The 16,776-nt window shown below is 49.4% G+C and overlaps 5 protein-coding genes across 5 annotated transcripts; 4 read left to right on the top strand and 1 right to left on the bottom strand.

The window, feature by feature from the left end:
* Window positions 1-508: 508 nt before the first annotated feature.
* Window positions 509-2,391, bottom strand: EJ05DRAFT_539672 (uncharacterized protein). The gene is made up of 2 exons (XM_033749535.1): window positions 1,607-2,391; window positions 509-1,553 (listed from the first exon to the last, which is right to left on the bottom strand). The coding sequence occupies exons 1-2, from the start codon at window positions 2,238-2,240 to the stop codon at window positions 691-693; spliced, it is 1,497 nt and encodes a 498-aa protein (XP_033599241.1). The 5' UTR covers window positions 2,241-2,391; the 3' UTR covers window positions 509-690.
* Window positions 2,392-2,647: 256 nt separating this feature from the next.
* On the top strand, window positions 2,648-3,576 carry EJ05DRAFT_78399 (uncharacterized protein). The gene has a single exon (XM_033749970.1). The coding sequence runs from the start codon at window positions 2,731-2,733 to the stop codon at window positions 3,559-3,561; it is 831 nt and encodes a 276-aa protein (XP_033599240.1). The 5' UTR covers window positions 2,648-2,730; the 3' UTR covers window positions 3,562-3,576.
* A 2,245-nt stretch (window positions 3,577-5,821) lies between these two features.
* EJ05DRAFT_502279 (uncharacterized protein) lies at window positions 5,822-7,932 on the top strand (the record flags this gene model as incomplete). The annotated part of the gene is made up of 5 exons (XM_033747230.1): window positions 5,822-5,870; window positions 5,977-6,173; window positions 6,234-6,715; window positions 6,766-7,217; window positions 7,268-7,932. 5 exons carry the CDS (start codon window positions 5,822-5,824, stop codon window positions 7,930-7,932), a joined length of 1,845 nt encoding a protein of 614 aa, XP_033599239.1.
* Window positions 7,933-8,519: 587 nt separating this feature from the next.
* EJ05DRAFT_78037 (uncharacterized protein) lies at window positions 8,520-13,451 on the top strand. The gene is made up of 8 exons (XM_033749969.1): window positions 8,520-9,874; window positions 10,070-10,109; window positions 10,159-10,579; window positions 10,631-10,788; window positions 10,835-11,007; window positions 11,056-11,695; window positions 11,746-12,150; window positions 12,203-13,451. The coding sequence occupies exons 1-8, from the start codon at window positions 8,829-8,831 to the stop codon at window positions 13,175-13,177; spliced, it is 3,858 nt and encodes a 1,285-aa protein (XP_033599238.1). The 5' UTR covers window positions 8,520-8,828; the 3' UTR covers window positions 13,178-13,451.
* A 373-nt stretch (window positions 13,452-13,824) lies between these two features.
* EJ05DRAFT_539668 (alpha/beta-hydrolase) lies at window positions 13,825-16,724 on the top strand. The gene is made up of 4 exons (XM_033749534.1): window positions 13,825-14,379; window positions 14,426-15,270; window positions 15,327-15,851; window positions 15,911-16,724. The coding sequence occupies exons 1-4, from the start codon at window positions 14,078-14,080 to the stop codon at window positions 16,435-16,437; spliced, it is 2,199 nt and encodes a 732-aa protein (XP_033599237.1). The 5' UTR covers window positions 13,825-14,077; the 3' UTR covers window positions 16,438-16,724.
* Window positions 16,725-16,776: the final 52 nt, after the last annotated feature.

The raw sequence follows: 16,776 nt of genomic DNA, 5'->3' as shown, positions 1-16,776 counted from the left end.
TTAAGGACCAGGCCGAGCGTGCCCATAATGATATTTTTGACCTGATCGGAGGGCACTGGTTGATCCTGCGAGCGTTCGATGTTGAGGAGGATGTCTCGCAGGTGCTTGCTGAGATGAGTTGCGTGCTCGCGGAGCGCGGTGGGCCACACCATCACTTGAGGCCACGCGGCTGCCATGGTGTCCGGGTCGCACTGGGCGATGCGCCTGGCTCACAGCAAGTCAAGTAGCCTAATGAGAAGGTATATGCGTACGTTTGATCGACTGAATTCCAAAAATTTCGGTTCTCGCTGTTGTCGTGTTTTCGGCCGGGAAGCTTGATATGTAATGCTGTAGGGTCCGGGTGTATTAACTCATCATGCTTACTAATATAAGGTCTTCAGCTGTGCTTAGTAACGACCGCAGATAGACTAGTTAGATCCATGAACTTTATAACTTCTTTTTTACGAAAGTGCCCACCCCACATATGCGTCCCACACGCTCCTTTTCTGCCTAGAGCTCTTTATAGATACAGCGCTCTCAAGTATATAATTATCAATATATCTCCAAATAGATCTAGTAGACATATAGAAGTATAGGATTGTGTTGCTACGCGTTAATTGATCATATAGAGCTGCCTCAGACAAAGTATCGCTGACCACTTTACACGCATTCATACGTCTGCTGGCTTCTCTTCTACTTTTCATTCAATGTTCATTCCAGATGGTCGGCTCCTCCAAGGTTCTCGATCATGTCTCCATTTTTCGTCGCAACCTCGACTTGCTCCGTACTACATCCACTAGTTTCTGAATCCTCCAACGCCATTTGTTGCATCGTTTCATTCATTTCAGCCTGGTTGCGATCGATGATCGCTTTCATCTCGTCCCATTCTGCCTTATACGCCGCCAAGTCCTCCATTTTCTTCTTGACAAACTTTTCGAGCTCTGGCTCCGAGATAGGAGCAAGCTCATCGGTATTAGGGTAGATATCGCGAATGGCTTTCCAGGCTGTGTTTTCGGCGACTGTGAAACAGTCGTAGATCAATTCGTGGAACCAGAACCTGCCGTCGGTCATGGACTTTCGCATAAGGCCAGATAGTCGATTCAGAGGCTCAAGCTGCGGCGTGACCTTGTATCTATCGCTCTCCTCTTGTTCAAGCTCTTCAAGAAAGATTTCTAGGCATGCGTTGTATCGTTCGTATTCAGAACCGTTGGGCGCTGTCCAGAACATTGGGGGTTTTATTAGAAACCAGCGTGGGGCTGAGCAAAACATCTGGTACGGCGCTGCGTATGTCCATTCCCAGTCTATCACTGCAATTATCTTAAGATCTTTTGCGTTGTTGACAATCATGTTCCCGTAGCGAAAATCATCGCACATTAGTCGGAAGCCGGTCTGGTTATACTCATCGGCCACAAAGCGTGGAATAATGGCGTTGAAATGATGGCGGAACCTGAATTTGGCCCTGGCATCATCATCGTTGTCGACTGAGCTGGGCTGCTCGCACAAATGTTCCATATCTTGCTCAGCGACGTAGTCGAAGTAATCTCTCGCGGATGGGAATGTTGTCGAGCGGTTGCCTTATCAGGTTTAGGATAGCATTTAAATCAGTAAGAAACTCAACTCTACATACCTCCAACTTTGACTCCTCCATGTGCCTCTATTTCTTGCATCTTAAGCGTTAGCGGCCCCAAGTCCGCCTGAATGCTTTCATCGTCCTTCATAGATAGAGACCCAACATTTGGAAACTCTAATTTCGAAAGCTCGAGATAGAAGCCCGCTATCTGGCGATACACGGTGCGCAGGTCCCGTTCGCTGATATCGGATCTTAATATCCGCTTCTCATTTGATTCTCGCCAAAGATGACCGAGGGATTCGCCGCCCGGAATGTACTCCATTATGATGAAGGGCCCTAACCCTAGAGCATTGTCTTTTGACAGACCCCAAGCATGAACCTTAGGCACCGGGATCTTTGTTTTTTCTCTAAGCAAGTGCATCACTGAGACTTCACGACGTAGCTTCTCGTCTCCGTCCATAACTCTTCCAGGCACGGCGAAACGAACTAGCCACTCTACGCTGTCTTCGAAGCGTACGCGACAGCTCCAATTGAAGGAACCACAAAGATCTTCAACAACCTCACTTGGATGGTCGCTGCGGAAAGAAGAGACCCAATTGGCAATAGGCGGGCCTCGTCGTATCCGGAATTTGGTGAACCACTCATCGGATGCCATGACATTGGCATGCTCTGCTCGTTCGTCCCATTCCATACTGAGAGAAATTTCCAAACATATATATCAACGTCGATGAGCGCTAACGTTCGGCACGGACAGAAATTGGGGTTTTCAAGCAATCTGTGGCCTATTTCAGGCGTTCTCTCCATCGATGGATGCCTCAGGCCCCCGCAAGCTACTGCCCGCTCTATTAGTAGCACTCTAGAGTTATATAAACATAACGAAAGTACCGACTGGATCATCTTCTCTAAGTATTAATCTACATATGCTTTTTCTTTTTTACCACTATTAGATAATTCAAACTAAATACCTAAGAACTACTCACTAATCAATTATACACCCCGTAAAGTCCCAAATTAATCACATGGGTCACTAGTGGAGTGGGTCACGTGGAGTGGGTCATTAGTGGAGCACACTACACGTAGGAATGTTCCAGCCGTAAACATTCATTCTTTGCACAATCTGTCCGGCACTTTATACACCTACAACCAAGAGGTCACACGTAGCAATCATATCAGACTCTGACATGGCTGTCCATGAGGTTGAGTTTAACTTATCAACACATCCAGAGATTCGCTCCGTGAGAGATTTGACGACTCGCGGCGAAATCGAGGACTATGAAACCGGGAAATTCCTCCGCTCGTTCTTTTCCTATATCGAAAAAGATGGTACCGTCTGGTATGGTGAGTTACCGGGAGTTCGAAAATACTACTTGACGGTGGAAATTCTGCAACGCGAGCTGCGAAAGATTCCCGATGAGAAGATCTATCCGCTTTATGACGAAAGGATATCTATCGTCGCGTCGGATGAACTTGAGCGGCAAAACTATTATATCAAACGACCCAAAGTCTCGTGTGCAGGGAATGAGTACACGCTGAAGCTCATCCCTCGCATGCTTCTCGAAGAAGCCGAGATACTTGAGTTCCTTGGGAAAGACCAACATCGTCACCCGAACATTATTAAATACCATGGCTGTACCGTCAAGCGTGGGCGTATTACTGGACTTGCTCTCGAAAAATACGATGTTATGTTGCAGTATCGATTTCAAGATGACCCGCGTGATCTGGATATTGCAGTTTGTATGGACGGCCTACGCGCTGGGATTGAGCACCTCCATTCCCTAGGACTCGCGCACAACGACCTTAATCCTACCAACATTGCCCTGGATACTGAAGATAATCCCATCATACTTGACTTTGGGTCATGTAAAAGGTTTGGCGAAAATCTTATTTCAGCAGGCACGCCTGGCTGGATTGATGAAGATTATACTACGTCTGCGCAGCAGCATGACCTTATTGCTATAGGCAAGATCGAAGCATGGATTCGAGAAGAGAATAAAAAGAGACATTCGGACTAATCGCCCAACCGTGTGCAAATTACATTGGTCTTAGTCCAATCCTGATACGATCTCGTCATCCTCCTGGCGTCCCCGCTGTGTGGTTTCGAACAGCTGCGTCATTGCATCCGCGCAATAATGCTGTGTATGCATTTGTAGTACCGTCCTATTATTCGGATTGGTGTCGGACATGGGACAAGTGCTCACCCCGCAGTCGTTTCTCGTTATCTCCGTTCGCGTTCGTCTATGGCCCTCGTCATCGTACCAAGCAACGATGGTGGTAATCATGGTGCACCTTGCTTTGTTATCTCAAATGAGGTATGCAGTTTGGTCTCAAAGCTTACATTTGGGCCTTGAAGCTTGTTAAGATAGCTCTGGGTGGTTTCTTTTGTGTTGGTTGGGGAAAGAATAAAGCAATATTCACTGGGCTGAGGATCATTTTATATTGCATTTGACACAAGATGTCTTACATTTTGTTTGCATTTGCCCTGCTTTGAGGAACTTGATATTGGAGAACTGTGGCGCTTCGCCACATTCCCCAGAATCACTATGACAGATGGCCATAATTGCAGCCTGCCAGGCGCTGACGCAGAAATTACCCCCTAAAGTGCGAGCCTACTACTCTGCTCGAGTCGATGCTATATCACTGTGTGATAGCGTAGAAATCCATGGCCGGGCCCGGACAAAGGCGCAACGCCAGCAGTACCCGACCCCATAAGTAGGGAAAAGATCGTTTAGCAAGTATTATGATCGGCTGTATGTTGAATAATCTAGAGGAATGGAGGATATCCTGTTTCTGGTCTTTGGGATCGCCCACCCATAATCCCTAACGAGAGACATGAAGCTGCCGAATAAGACATGGCGTTTGGCGTTTGCGAAGCGCGCTAGGGAACACTCCCTCATGGTATAAAAATAATCAATATATATATTACATAGCTAACTCTATGTTACTATGTCAGGTATCCGACGTGATACCTCTTAATTAGGTAAGATCCTAGCCTTTTACTTAGTCCCAACTTATAGGGTAAGATTCTTCTTTAGGTACCTAAGATCTAAGGCTAGGTAAGGATTAAAGTATGGGCTGAGTGTAGGGGCAGTTATTTTCAAACTATTAAAATATATATAATATAACTTTCGTGCGGTGGTTCGTACATAATATTAGTTATGGCCGATAAGCCTACTTATAATAAATCTCTTATAATAATTTACCATAGAAAAGTTATCGGATACGTTTTCGCCGTTCCTAATTACTAATTAACTCTTATATATCCAATTACTTAGTTATATAGAAGAAGCGCTAGATATACCTCGGAGTAGCTCCTAGCGGTTCACGCGAGTATTTATGCTAGATTATAGACATATATAGTTTTTGGCTCAATTCTCACTCCTAAAACGTAAATAATGATACTTGCATGCGGATACAGCGACCCTTCTTTAGAGATAAAGATAGACTTCTTGGAAGTAGGTGTTAAGTAGGCTGAGTAAGCTATTAGAGGGAGCCCCCGTGCTAGGTTTGCATATCCATATATCCATTGCGCCAGATACCGTAGTACTTCCTTAGTAAGAAAGCTAAGGCTAGATAAAATACCGTATTCATCCACACCAAAATACACAAGAAGCCCTTCCCTGAATGAGTCTGACGACTTTGCATAGTCATCTACGAGACATTCAGGACGCTTGGGTGGAGGGAGGTGAAACCGTCCACCCACGTGGCCGCAGACGGTATCGACGGTCGCAGGTTGTTTGCCATGAGCGGTGTGTAAAGGCTCGTCCCTGGCAAGCTGGAGGTAACATGCGATATGCAGCGTGATGGGATTTTAAGGTTGTTATCGCGGAGAGATGGGCAGGGGTGTTGGCAGCTAAATTGATTGATGGTTTCCCCCTGAAACGCAGCCCACGAGGCGCGCACGACCCCGCTTAGTTCGGCCAGATCATCATTTAGTCATGGAGCCGGTGCAGAATTAGTTGCATTTTCCGGCACAGCTGCATGCAGGTTGCAGAACGCCCGCATCCAAATGAGCCTCATTCTTAGGTAGCTTTCACTCATCAGACATCAGCCTCCACCCACGCATGCATCACCACATCACCACAACACCATTCCCTTGCTCACCATTCAAACGTCGCTCATCGCTCACAACATTCTCAATCGCCTACTCCATACGCTTACCCTCCGACGACATTCTAGTTCGTCACCTCCGTTCGACACCTGTAAGCACTATTGTCAGCGCTGTGCCTTTCGCCGTTTCGCCACGACTATCCCGGCGCGCATGAGGATGTCTTCATGGAGAGCGTGATATATCAAGATTCGCCACTCGCAGAACTTCTCGAAGGTACGATGCTCTATCTAAGCGACGTCTCGCGCCCGCATAGGACGATACCTGTCCTTTGTTACACACCACACGATTAGTGGAACTTCACGCTAACCTACAACACCAGGCGAGGGCAGCGCTGAACCAGACTGGGTGGATGCGCAAAGGGATCCCCCGTCAGGAAATGCTTCACCAATCTCTATAGCCTTTGCGCCTCGAGGTCCATCCACCCTACACGCTCGCTTACGCAACAAACTCCCACAACCACTCACGATACCCAGCACAACCAAAAGTCCTGTGGCAAAGATACATAGTGCATGCTCGGTATGTTAGCTGCATCACCTTGTTGCGGCTGACGATTGCTAATCCGTCTCATGTAATCAGCGTGCAGTCAATTCTAGGCTGGGACGTGCAGACAACGAGCGCTTCTTGGAACATTTCCGCTATATCCTCGTAGCCTCTCATTTGTTGAGCGAACATACCACAAATGGAGCGCTGAAACCCCGATTCGCCGATGATGCTTTGGCATCCCGCTCCAACTACAAGACCGTATCGATATCCTTGAGAGGAGCAGTGGCTTCTGGGGTGGCGGCCTTCGTCCTGGTATGGATAATCCACTGGGCAAAAGGCACAAGGCCTGGCGCATTTGCCAATAAGGGGCGCCTCGTAGTCGCATTGGCAGCATTTTCCCTAGCGATAGCAGTAGCCTACGTCTACATCAGGCGACAGTGGCTGCGGAACCTCCGACACCAAGCAGTAGATGCGGTCACTGCACTCATTACCAACTTACATGCCCTGGATGGATCTACATCGACTACCCTGACCTTTATCCAAGAAGTGGAGCTGATCTCTAGAGGCTACCGCATGTGCGTCGCTTGTAGCCCACTAGTGAGAGCGAATCGCTGACTTGGAACAGAAGCAGCCCTTTGCCTCCTATAACCAGGCTCGAAGAAAAGGGACAAAGCCGACGATGTCATAGACTGCGTCGGAGCGCCCGAAATGCTTTCGTCGCCGTCATACCGCTTTTCATCGAACAGTGTCAAGTAGTTCGCAGTCTCGTTGCCCCAGATGATCTCGAGAAGTACTTGGACATGTATGAGTTGTCGCTCACAGACGTCAAAGAAGCTTCTGTGGGATCCTCAGAGTTTGAATTTGAGGACGCAGATAGCTTACGTGCACTGCGAGTATGTCAGTATCGTCTAGATATCCTACGAAGACTCTTCCTCTGTTCACTTCTGGCTCTTGAAGCTGATGGAGGGAAGTCTGACTTTCCTCGATGGCGTCTCGCCATTCAAGCGATGGAAAGTCTAGCAATCATCTCAGGAGATTGGAGCCGAAAAATTAATGTTATACTGAGCGAGGAAGAACGTATGTTCATTTCGCCACGCAAATTTAATCACTTAGCTAAACAAGCACAGAATTTACAGTTGCCTCACCAAAGCCGAACATTCAAGCCCCAGGTAAAGAGCGTGTCCGAGGTCAACTTCGCAAGCTTGGAGCACTATCCCAGGGTATCCGTGGATTGCAAGCTAAAATGCAAATTCTTCGAGAAGAATCCAACAGAACGTTGGAAGAATCTGATGACGTTACTGAGCTAGGAGCCAGTTTAATGTCTCAGTACGACTCTATTGGCTCAGACCTCAAAGCTCTAATACAAGCCTGGGAGACAGGTAAAGCAGCTCTGGCTGCAAACATCGACCGACAAGAGAGGCGTATCTCACAAGCTTCTGTAGACATTCGCTCTCCTGCTACCAGTCTCAGTGGTCTTACTGCTGTCGAAGAAGGTGACGCGAGTGATGCTCTGAGAGCTCTGAATGGTGACAGATCTTCTACATCTGGACGCTCCAGTTTGAACGGGAGCAATTCAGATGAGGAGGTCTTCGAGGCCATAGCGATACCGCGACAGCGCCCACGAATGACCATGGAAGAACGGAAGGCGAAGCTCCAAGATGATCGTACACGTCAACAAAGTCTGCGTGAGCAGAGAGAAGCAAACACCAACATGCTCAAAGAACTAGAATCCGTCATTACCCTGCGTGGGAAACCAACACCATCTCAACACGGTAGGATTACGTCTATATGATCGCACAACCCCATCATCGCATCTGTAACGAATCTCTTTGACCATCTGCATAATCATAGAGCGTGGAGTCAGGCGCCGTAGAACGCGTATTGCGCTCAAATCTTGGGTCGGTTCTGGGTCGATTCATATCGCGCGCATAAGTCATCGCTCTTTGGCAATTTCGCTTTTTCCTTTGTTTCTAGCATTCATAATATCGCTGTCGCGAGAATCTGTCTGTTCACTGACGGTCAGACGGACTTGATAGTGTGCTCTGATATGCTGGTTGAGCATTCGGCATGCAACTCTTCTACGGAATCCATGCCATTCCTTGTACACTAGACGCATCGTTACATGCAAGGATCTCCCTGCGAAGCTTAGCAAATGATTACAGCATAAACAACCTATAGTCTTCTCACTCACGGCCACTGGTAGTAACACCTCTGACGAAATATGCCATCTGAAAACGAAGAGACTGTCTACTTCTTCGGAGTATTGAGGGTATAGAATAATCAGCCCCCACGCTTGTGTTGTTTAGGATCGTCGCTAGCTAGGCATTACCTCCTTAGCGTGGTCTCGGAGTGGTCACGACCTAAGCACGCGAGTCGCACGTTTGTAACAATGAAAGTGGAACGTCGTACCGCATCTAAGTTGAAGAGACAAAGTATGCTAGATCACATGAAAGTAGACTCGCTATAATCTATCCTACCTACTTGGTCGCCGATTTGAATTTGTTCAGAGTCGAGTTCTAGTCACCTGAAACCCATAAAACACGCTTGAAGAAGAATGGTGATGCTGACAGCTGAGCTCTCTTCAGCTCAGCTTCCGTAATTAACGCGTCACGTTCGCAACAACAAAATCACCTGCCACAGCACATCCGGGAAACGATTGTGAAAGAGTCAAATAAGAGGTTACTTATTATGCCACCTTTTCACATGGCACGATCTCGGGCTGCCGACGATGCAAACGATTCATACCCCAATCGTCGACATATAGGCATTGGTGATCGAAATCAGGCTCGCTACGTACCTCCGCCACCCCCGCCACCCATGGTCCGCCAGTCTGGCTATGGATATGACGAGTATGGCGTGGATGGTCGGCGTGGGAACCGCTCTGCGGCCAATATGTGGGTCAACACACAAGGCGACGAAACGAAGATTACAATCGAGACATGTCGACCGCAGCACCGGTCAGGAGGGAATCATAAGTATGAATATGATGTTTCACTCACCCGAGAGAGGCCCACTATACAAAGAGTGCTACGTCCAGGGACATGGGACGAGGGAGATTCTCCACTTCGCAGATATGACGACGACCTATCTATTCGAGAAAGTCCCATTACGCGGAGGGTTAGACCTGCCTGGGATGAACCGGATCAGGTATATCGTCAACGAAGTAGGCCTGATCGTAGAAGGACGGACGATGATGGACCAGCAAGTCGCCCTACTCCAGGGCAAGGGTCAGAGGATCTGGAACGACCACACAGTGCGCCCGCATCAGATAGCCCATACGCGGGCGCAGAACCAGGAAAAACGCAGCCTTACTCCGAGCGTATCGATCTTCCCGCTGGTGCAAGCGTCAATGGATCTGATGTAGACGCCCCAGTCCGTGTCGAAGAACCAGAAACCATCGAAGTGCAGCGCCGTCGTGACAGCCGACGTCGACAAGTGTACTTCTCAGACTCGGATGAAGACGCTTCGAGCTTCAATGACTTCAGGCTCCAAGGTCAGCTGGGTCAAAGGGATCAAGAGAAAGAAGTAGACGGGTTTGATGCGACTTCTAGACCTGGCGTCGATAGGCCTGTTGCAGACCCCTTGGATCGAATGAATATCACAAACAAAGAAGTCATATATTCCTCATTCACAGACTCCAGTGAGGACAGTGGAGAACTCACTGTGGCTTTGACCACGAGGCCGGAGACTGCAAGAAGACCCTCACTACAAAATGAGCCTCTCTACCGTTGGATGTAAGTTTTGTCTCGCATCTAAGCATGTTTGTCATGGCCCTAGGTGGCGGTTCTTCAATGCTTATAGTACTGTCATCCTATCCCTATTGGTTCTGAGGCACGACGCTAGATCTCGTCTCACTCGCTTGTTTCTCCTTCAGATACACCAGACTTGATTTCCCACCCCTTGACGAAGATTTTGCTGACATAACATAGCCACCTCGAAGGCACATACATGGACTTTGACGCGTTCATGGTAAGTACGCAATGAAAACAGTCGGAATTTTGCCACTGATTTCTCCTAGGATGCTGCATGCGGTGCTCCTGAGATGTCCTCCAGGGACAAACATACCATGGCAAAAGTTCTCAAACGTATACGCAGACAAGCAGAGAAGCCCCTTCGCACAACTCAAGGAAATCGAGGTCGCTATATGGTACCAACCCTTCTCCGGGAGTGCAATCTCAGTAACGTGAAATCCGATGGGCGGTTAGATCCTGACCAGATCGTAACCTGTATTGCTCTGCCTTATTTCCTATTGAAACCCTACACAGCCATCGAACTCCCGGAGAGATCGCCATTGCATCCACCACGGACTTTGATGCAGTTCCTGCACGGCTCTGCGAGGAGAGAGCGAGACTTGCAGCAAGCAGTTTGTCAGATTCCGAGCACTCCAAAGGGCCAATGCTTTCATGTTGCAGAGTTTTGGATCCTTGTGTTGAACAATTGTGAGTTGATCTCACAGTTGACGCATGCAGACGACTGACAATGGCCTGAAGCTTTGGTTGTTACAGCTGCAAATATTCCACAAAGAACGGTTGATAAGCAGAATATTCTGCTCACGAATAAACCTTCAGATCAGATGTCGCACATTGTTGTCGCTGACTCCGCTGGATCACGTTGGCAGATACCAAAGGACAGGAGTCAGACGTGGCTGGTTAGTGCACAGCAAGTTTCCAGTGATATCCTGCTCACAAAATCAGGCTTTTACTTCTCACTTCCTGTCAGAAATGATATCGACAGATCCTATGACCCGTGAAACTGCGGATAGTCTCTTCAAGATCTCCTTTCGCAACGAGCAGGTAACAGCCAAGACGTGGCCTCAAACTTTGGCTGCAGTGGAACATAGTAATGCGAGCCTTGAAATATCCTTCGAGTAAGTTTATGATGGCATTCACCGCTTTGGATTTTTCTAAGGACATAGGGGAACGGGATATGTTTGGAGAGCACAACTCGAGACCTCGGAGCTCCATTTACCAGATCTCGATATTTTGAACAAGGCCACTACAGACAGTCAGACACCATCACAGGACACAGCTGTCTCTATCTCTCGTGGTGACGAGCCTGAAGGTAATACGTATCCGGACGCGGGCGTCGTTCCACGCGGTTCCAACCAAGACCTAAAGGACACCACCTCGAAGGAGGACAAGACAGCTCATGCTGCACAGCAGTTCCAGGTCTTTTCATGGGCAGTTGGCGACCGAGGGGTGAGCGTTGTCTCAGATAACAACAGAGGAGATATAACTACTTCGACTCTCGGACAGCCACTTAAGGAGACGACCAAGAAATTCATCAGCAAAATCGAAACCGCTATGCTCGAAGTCCATGCGTACCTCCTCAGTGCAACGAGCGCTTATGAGAAAAATGTCTATCAAAAAGCTACTGAACTTTCCTGGGATAGCATTTCTGAAACATACTACAGCGCACTGAAACTCAGAGATGAAGATAACGGTATAGCATGGTACATGCACTCTGCGAAGGTGATTTACGACTTCTTCCTACCGCAAAAAGTAGATTCCATCCTCTCGAGGAAGTACTGGGGTGGTGTATGGTACTCTATAAATGTAGGCCAATATTCCTAGATGGTATCTCTTTGCGTTACTGACGGACATAGCATCGTCGCAACCAGATCTCAGGCTCCGACACGGAGCTTCGTGCAATCGTCCAACTCATGCAGTACATCAATGCCCAGCTGATTGATGGGATTTCCACCTCTATCAATATGCCAGAGGAGTTCGAACGAGCCTTCCTTCATATAATCATGTACTTGAGTGTGGTACAAGCGGACGGGACAAGAAGTACCATACGCAGAGCCAAGTCACACCTAGACAAAAGCCAGTCTATGCTGAAGCGCGGCTGGGTCAAACTCCTGAAGTCGCTCGCTGGCGCATCCCTCTCATCCAAAGCCATAGCCGGACCTGATACCATCATGTCCATGCTCGTCCGCAATCTCACCATGGACATAACCCGTGAACACCCCGACCTTTCCGCCACCTACGAGGAGTATTTCCAGCAGATTGTAAACCACTACTTTTCCAGTCTATCACAATGCACGTACTAACACATCACAGGAATTTGACCTCCAGGCCCGCCCCTTAAAGCGCTCACACCAAGGCAAGCTGACCGCGCTAAAACAAGAAATCGAAGCAATCACAAAAACCCTCGACCAGCAGCGCCAAGTCCTCTCCGACCTGCTGCAAGCATTTACAAGCACAACCCGTATGCTCGGCGCCCGCCCCGAGCGCGTCGGCGGCGGCAGCGGACGTCGTGGCTACGCCGGCGCATTTCCCAACACCCACGGCCTACACTACAACTCCACCCCAGGCTCCCGCGACGCACAGATCATCAGTGACGCACTCGCCTGGGTCGAGTACCGCAAGGACCAATTCGCCGAGATGGACGCGCGCGCCAGCGAGCTCGAGGCCTGGAACCTGCGGCAGATCGACAGCAACAAGGACCGGCAGGAAGCGGCCATCTACGCCTTCACCATCGTGACCATCATCTTCCTGCCCTTGTCGTTTGTGGCGGGCTTTCTGGGCATGAATACGACGGACGTGCGCGACATGGAGCTGAGTCAATGGGTGTTTTGGGCGGCGGGCGTGCCGTTGACGGTGGTGATTATCCTGATTTCGCTGCTTTGGGCGGGCGAGATTACGAATACGTGGGATGGGCTCAAGGGGATGTGGGCTGGGGTCCGGGGCGTGAGAGGGGAGAGCAGTGGTGGGGTTGGGGGTGGAGCGGTTGAGGGGTTTGGGTTGGATGCGGATCTGATTTCGTCCGGGGCAGATGAGAGGAAGGATAGCGGTATTCGGAGGAGACGGGGTTTGTTTGGGTCTGGAAGGCCGGCAGATGGAGGCTCTAGCTGGAGAGATGGATGGCAGAAGAGGAGACGTCGCGGATATAGCTCTGAAAGCTCGGACAGGAGGTCGCAACGACGGGTAGTCAGCCGCTCCAGATCCAGGCCCAGGCCGAGGGCAAGGGATAGGGATAACTCCAGGGAAAGAGAAAGAGAAGGGCCCAGGAACGGCGACAGCGATAGTGACTAGTTGGTGTCGAATCACAATGCCGCCGCTGGTGTAAATGCGCGTAGGTAGTAGAGTGCAAAAGGAGGGGAGGCAGACATCTCAGATTTGGAACTTACAGCAGAGTAGAGGGTGGTAGATTTTCTCAGCGGTGTCTTTATACTTGTTGTACAAGATAAGATATGTTTGTGTCCGTCTATTATACACTATCTAGAGTCTGGGAAGACATGTCAAGGAGGTATAAGAAAGATATGACAGCGGGAAGCTCTTTTCTTCTCATGTTCCAGACTTACTTTTTAAGCCGTGACACCTGACAGTCTATGTTATGTGGACTGTTATAGTGGCACTTATTGTATCGGCTCGGTTAACATCCTGTTAAGTCCGACTATATGCAGACCGTTACGCCTCGGGAGCATTTCGTCGTAGGTTCGTGATCTACCTGTGCTGTGCCTCGGAGGAGTCATTGGTAAGGAGGATTCCGTTTGTCAAGCTAATTAAGGACACGAATCACGGGAGCTCTATATTCGTGTGAAGATCATACCCAATCTACCATAAGGGCATTATTGGAGAGAAGCACAGACACCTTCTTTGCTTGCCTGGGCAACGACCTTCACCCCCGCATATGGTTAGTCAGCAGACATCACGGTTCAAACATGGCCGTTACGACGTCACCTGTCTCACTGGTATATCATTGAAGTCCAAAGACTTCAGAGAACTGTGGCACAACGATTGAGACGACCATTGTGGTCTTTGACAGAAATTATACGTAGTAAACCCTCCGCCAAGGACTCAAGGACGGCTATACAGCATTACAGTGCCTTGCGACCAACACCTCTCTACTATCCCAGTCAAGCTTGCAAGGTTCACCCAATCACCATCCGAAGATCTAGCATAGCTTGTTGTTCGACATCTACAATCGGCAACATGACAATCCGAGCAAAGAAGTTCACACCAGAGGTGATGCTGCGCGCGCCTCGTCGCTCAGCGGGAGTCCCGAATGGAGATGCGTCATTGATTCTATATACAGTCTCGACTTACTCGTTTGAGGAGCATTCCAAAACCTCCCAGGTGCGGATCCTCAAGGCAAAGGACAATTCGTCTCACTTGGTGACAATGGCGGAGGGCGCTAGTCAGCCGCAATGGATCGATGACAAGGTTATCTTGCTTCTCCCTGGAGAGCACGGAGCGACCAAGATTGCAGTCGGAGACCCGTTTGACTTTGACAGGTAAATTTGGTTGTCGTAATACAAATCATGTGTTGATTAGAGACAGCCACTACGTAGCGGGAACAGTCGATGCTCCCATAAGCGATCTGAAGCTCGTCAAGCTTGACAAAGGCAAGTATGCCATTGCTCTGACTGCAGCTGCCACTCCAGATGGCGAATTGTACAATCCCGAGCACGCAAAGAAGCCCAACACGACCGGGCGACTTTACAAGTCGACGTTTGTTCGCCACTGGGACAAATGGATCAGCAAGGAGAGAAACTCGATCTGGTATGGAACTCTGGTTGAGATGGCAGGCGATACCCCAAAGCAATACCTGCTGTCTCCGCTCACGAATGCATTGAAAGACACTGGTCTTGAAAGCCCGATACCCCCGTTTGGCGGGGCAGATCACTTTGATTTGAGCATCAATGGCATCATATTCACCGCAAAGGATCCCCAGCTCAGCGCCGCGACAAACACGAAGACGAATATATACTACATTCCGATACCCTTTTCGAAAGAACTCACCCCGCCAGGACCTCCGCCGCCGATTGAGGCTTTAACCTATGGTTTCGAGGGCGCATCAACGTCACTTGTGTTCTCTCCCGATGGCAAACAGGCGGCCTTTCTTAGAATGCGAGAGAATGGCTACGAGGCGGACAAGAACCAGCTCTTTCTCATACCAGACCTTGAAAAACCCTCCTGGGTCATCACGGCCTTTCCTGAATCTACAGGCAGGGGCGCATGGGCTTCGTCGCCTGGTAGCATCACGTGGAGCAAGGACTCAAAGACCATTTTCTTGACTGCAGAGTTCCGGGGCCAAACGTGTCTGTACAGTGTCGATCGTGAACAGATACCTACTTCGGACACATCTGTGATTAAAAAGTACCACACGACTGGTAATGTATCGGGTATGTCGAATGCCAAGAACTCATAACTACTCCCAGTGACTGACATGGTGTCGTAGCTATTCGATACCTCGAGAACGACCACATCTTGATCTCGGGCTCCAGTATGGTCGACAACAGTATCTACTCTATTGTCGATGCAAAGAAGCCAAACTCCATGGCCGTCATCTCATCATTATCGAAGAACGGCGCAGCTTTTGGACTGTCGCCCGACCAAATTACTGAATTCTGGACCACAGGAGCCGACAAGACAACGTCTGTACATTCGTTGGTAATTCGACCGTCCAATTTTGATGAAAAAAAGAAGTACCCGTTAGCTTTCCTCATCCATGGTGGACCACAAGGAGCCTGGCAGAATGCATGGAACACCAGATGGAACCCAGCCGTCTTCGCAGAGCAAGGCTACGTTGTCGTCATGCCCAACCCGACCGGGAGCACGGGTTATGGACAGGACTTCTGCGACGCCATACAGGACCAGTGGGGTGGCTTGCCCTACCAGGATCTAGTCAACTGCATGTGGTGGATCGAGAACAACGTTGACTACATCGACAGCAAGAACGCCGTCGCCCTCGGCGCTTCATACGGTAAGTCCAGATCAACTCCCATGACCAGCCGTCCACGACACTAACACTCAATCCACAAGGCGGCTTCATGATCAACTGGATCCAAGGCAACCCACTCGGCCGCAAATTCAAAGCCCTAGTCTGCCACGACGGGGTCTTCAGCATGACAGGCCAACTCGCCTCTGAAGAAACCTGGTTCCCCTTCCACGACATGAAGGGCCCGCTCTGGAAAAACCCCCAGTCATGGTCCCAATGGGACCCCTCCCGCCTCTGCGCCAACTGGGCCACCCCGCAGCTCGTCATCCACTCGGAGCTCGACTACCGTCTCACCGTCTCCGAGGGTCTGTCCGCCTTCACCGTGCTGCAGGCCAAGGGGATCGAGAGCGAGTTTCTGACGTTTCCGGACGAGAATCACTGGGTGTTGAAGCCGGAGAATGGCTTGCTTTGGCATACTGTTGTGCTGGATTTTGTTAATCCGAAGGTGGGCTTGCCGAAGTATTCGGATGTTAGTCGGGCGGGGAGGGAGAGGAGGGAGGAGGCGGCTATGGATGGGTTTGGTGGTGATGATGATGGGGCTCAGGTTGGGGTAGAGGGGTTGAGTTTGTGATGAGGGAGGAGCGTGTTGGTAGGTCTGGATTGGTATGTATCGTGTTGTGATAAGTGGTGTGCAGATTGTTTATTACCTGCTCTAGTATCGTTGTTCCTTCGCGTCGTTTGAGAAATTGAAAGATAAAAGACAGTAGTATTGCTTGTGAAGGAGAAATCATCACACACCAGTATAATGATGCATTCTTTTTCTTACACAAAACAAAGAAGTCAAGCCGTGAGCAAATCACAATCGTCTCCCTCTGTTCTTTATAGATGGGATGTATACGTTTAAAAGGGGGTTCTGCCAAGTCATTTTGCCAACACAGTCATTTCAGTTCAGTTCAGTGAAGCGACAGGA

The sequence above is a fragment of the Pseudovirgaria hyperparasitica genome (genome assembly GCF_010093815.1).
Source record: "Pseudovirgaria hyperparasitica strain CBS 121739 unplaced genomic scaffold EJ05scaffold_11, whole genome shotgun sequence".
Classification (NCBI taxonomy): domain Eukaryota; kingdom Fungi; phylum Ascomycota; class Dothideomycetes; order Acrospermales; family Acrospermaceae; genus Pseudovirgaria; species Pseudovirgaria hyperparasitica.
The sequence above is the reverse complement of the archived record's forward strand: the minus strand, read 5'-3'. Positions and strand labels throughout refer to the sequence as shown.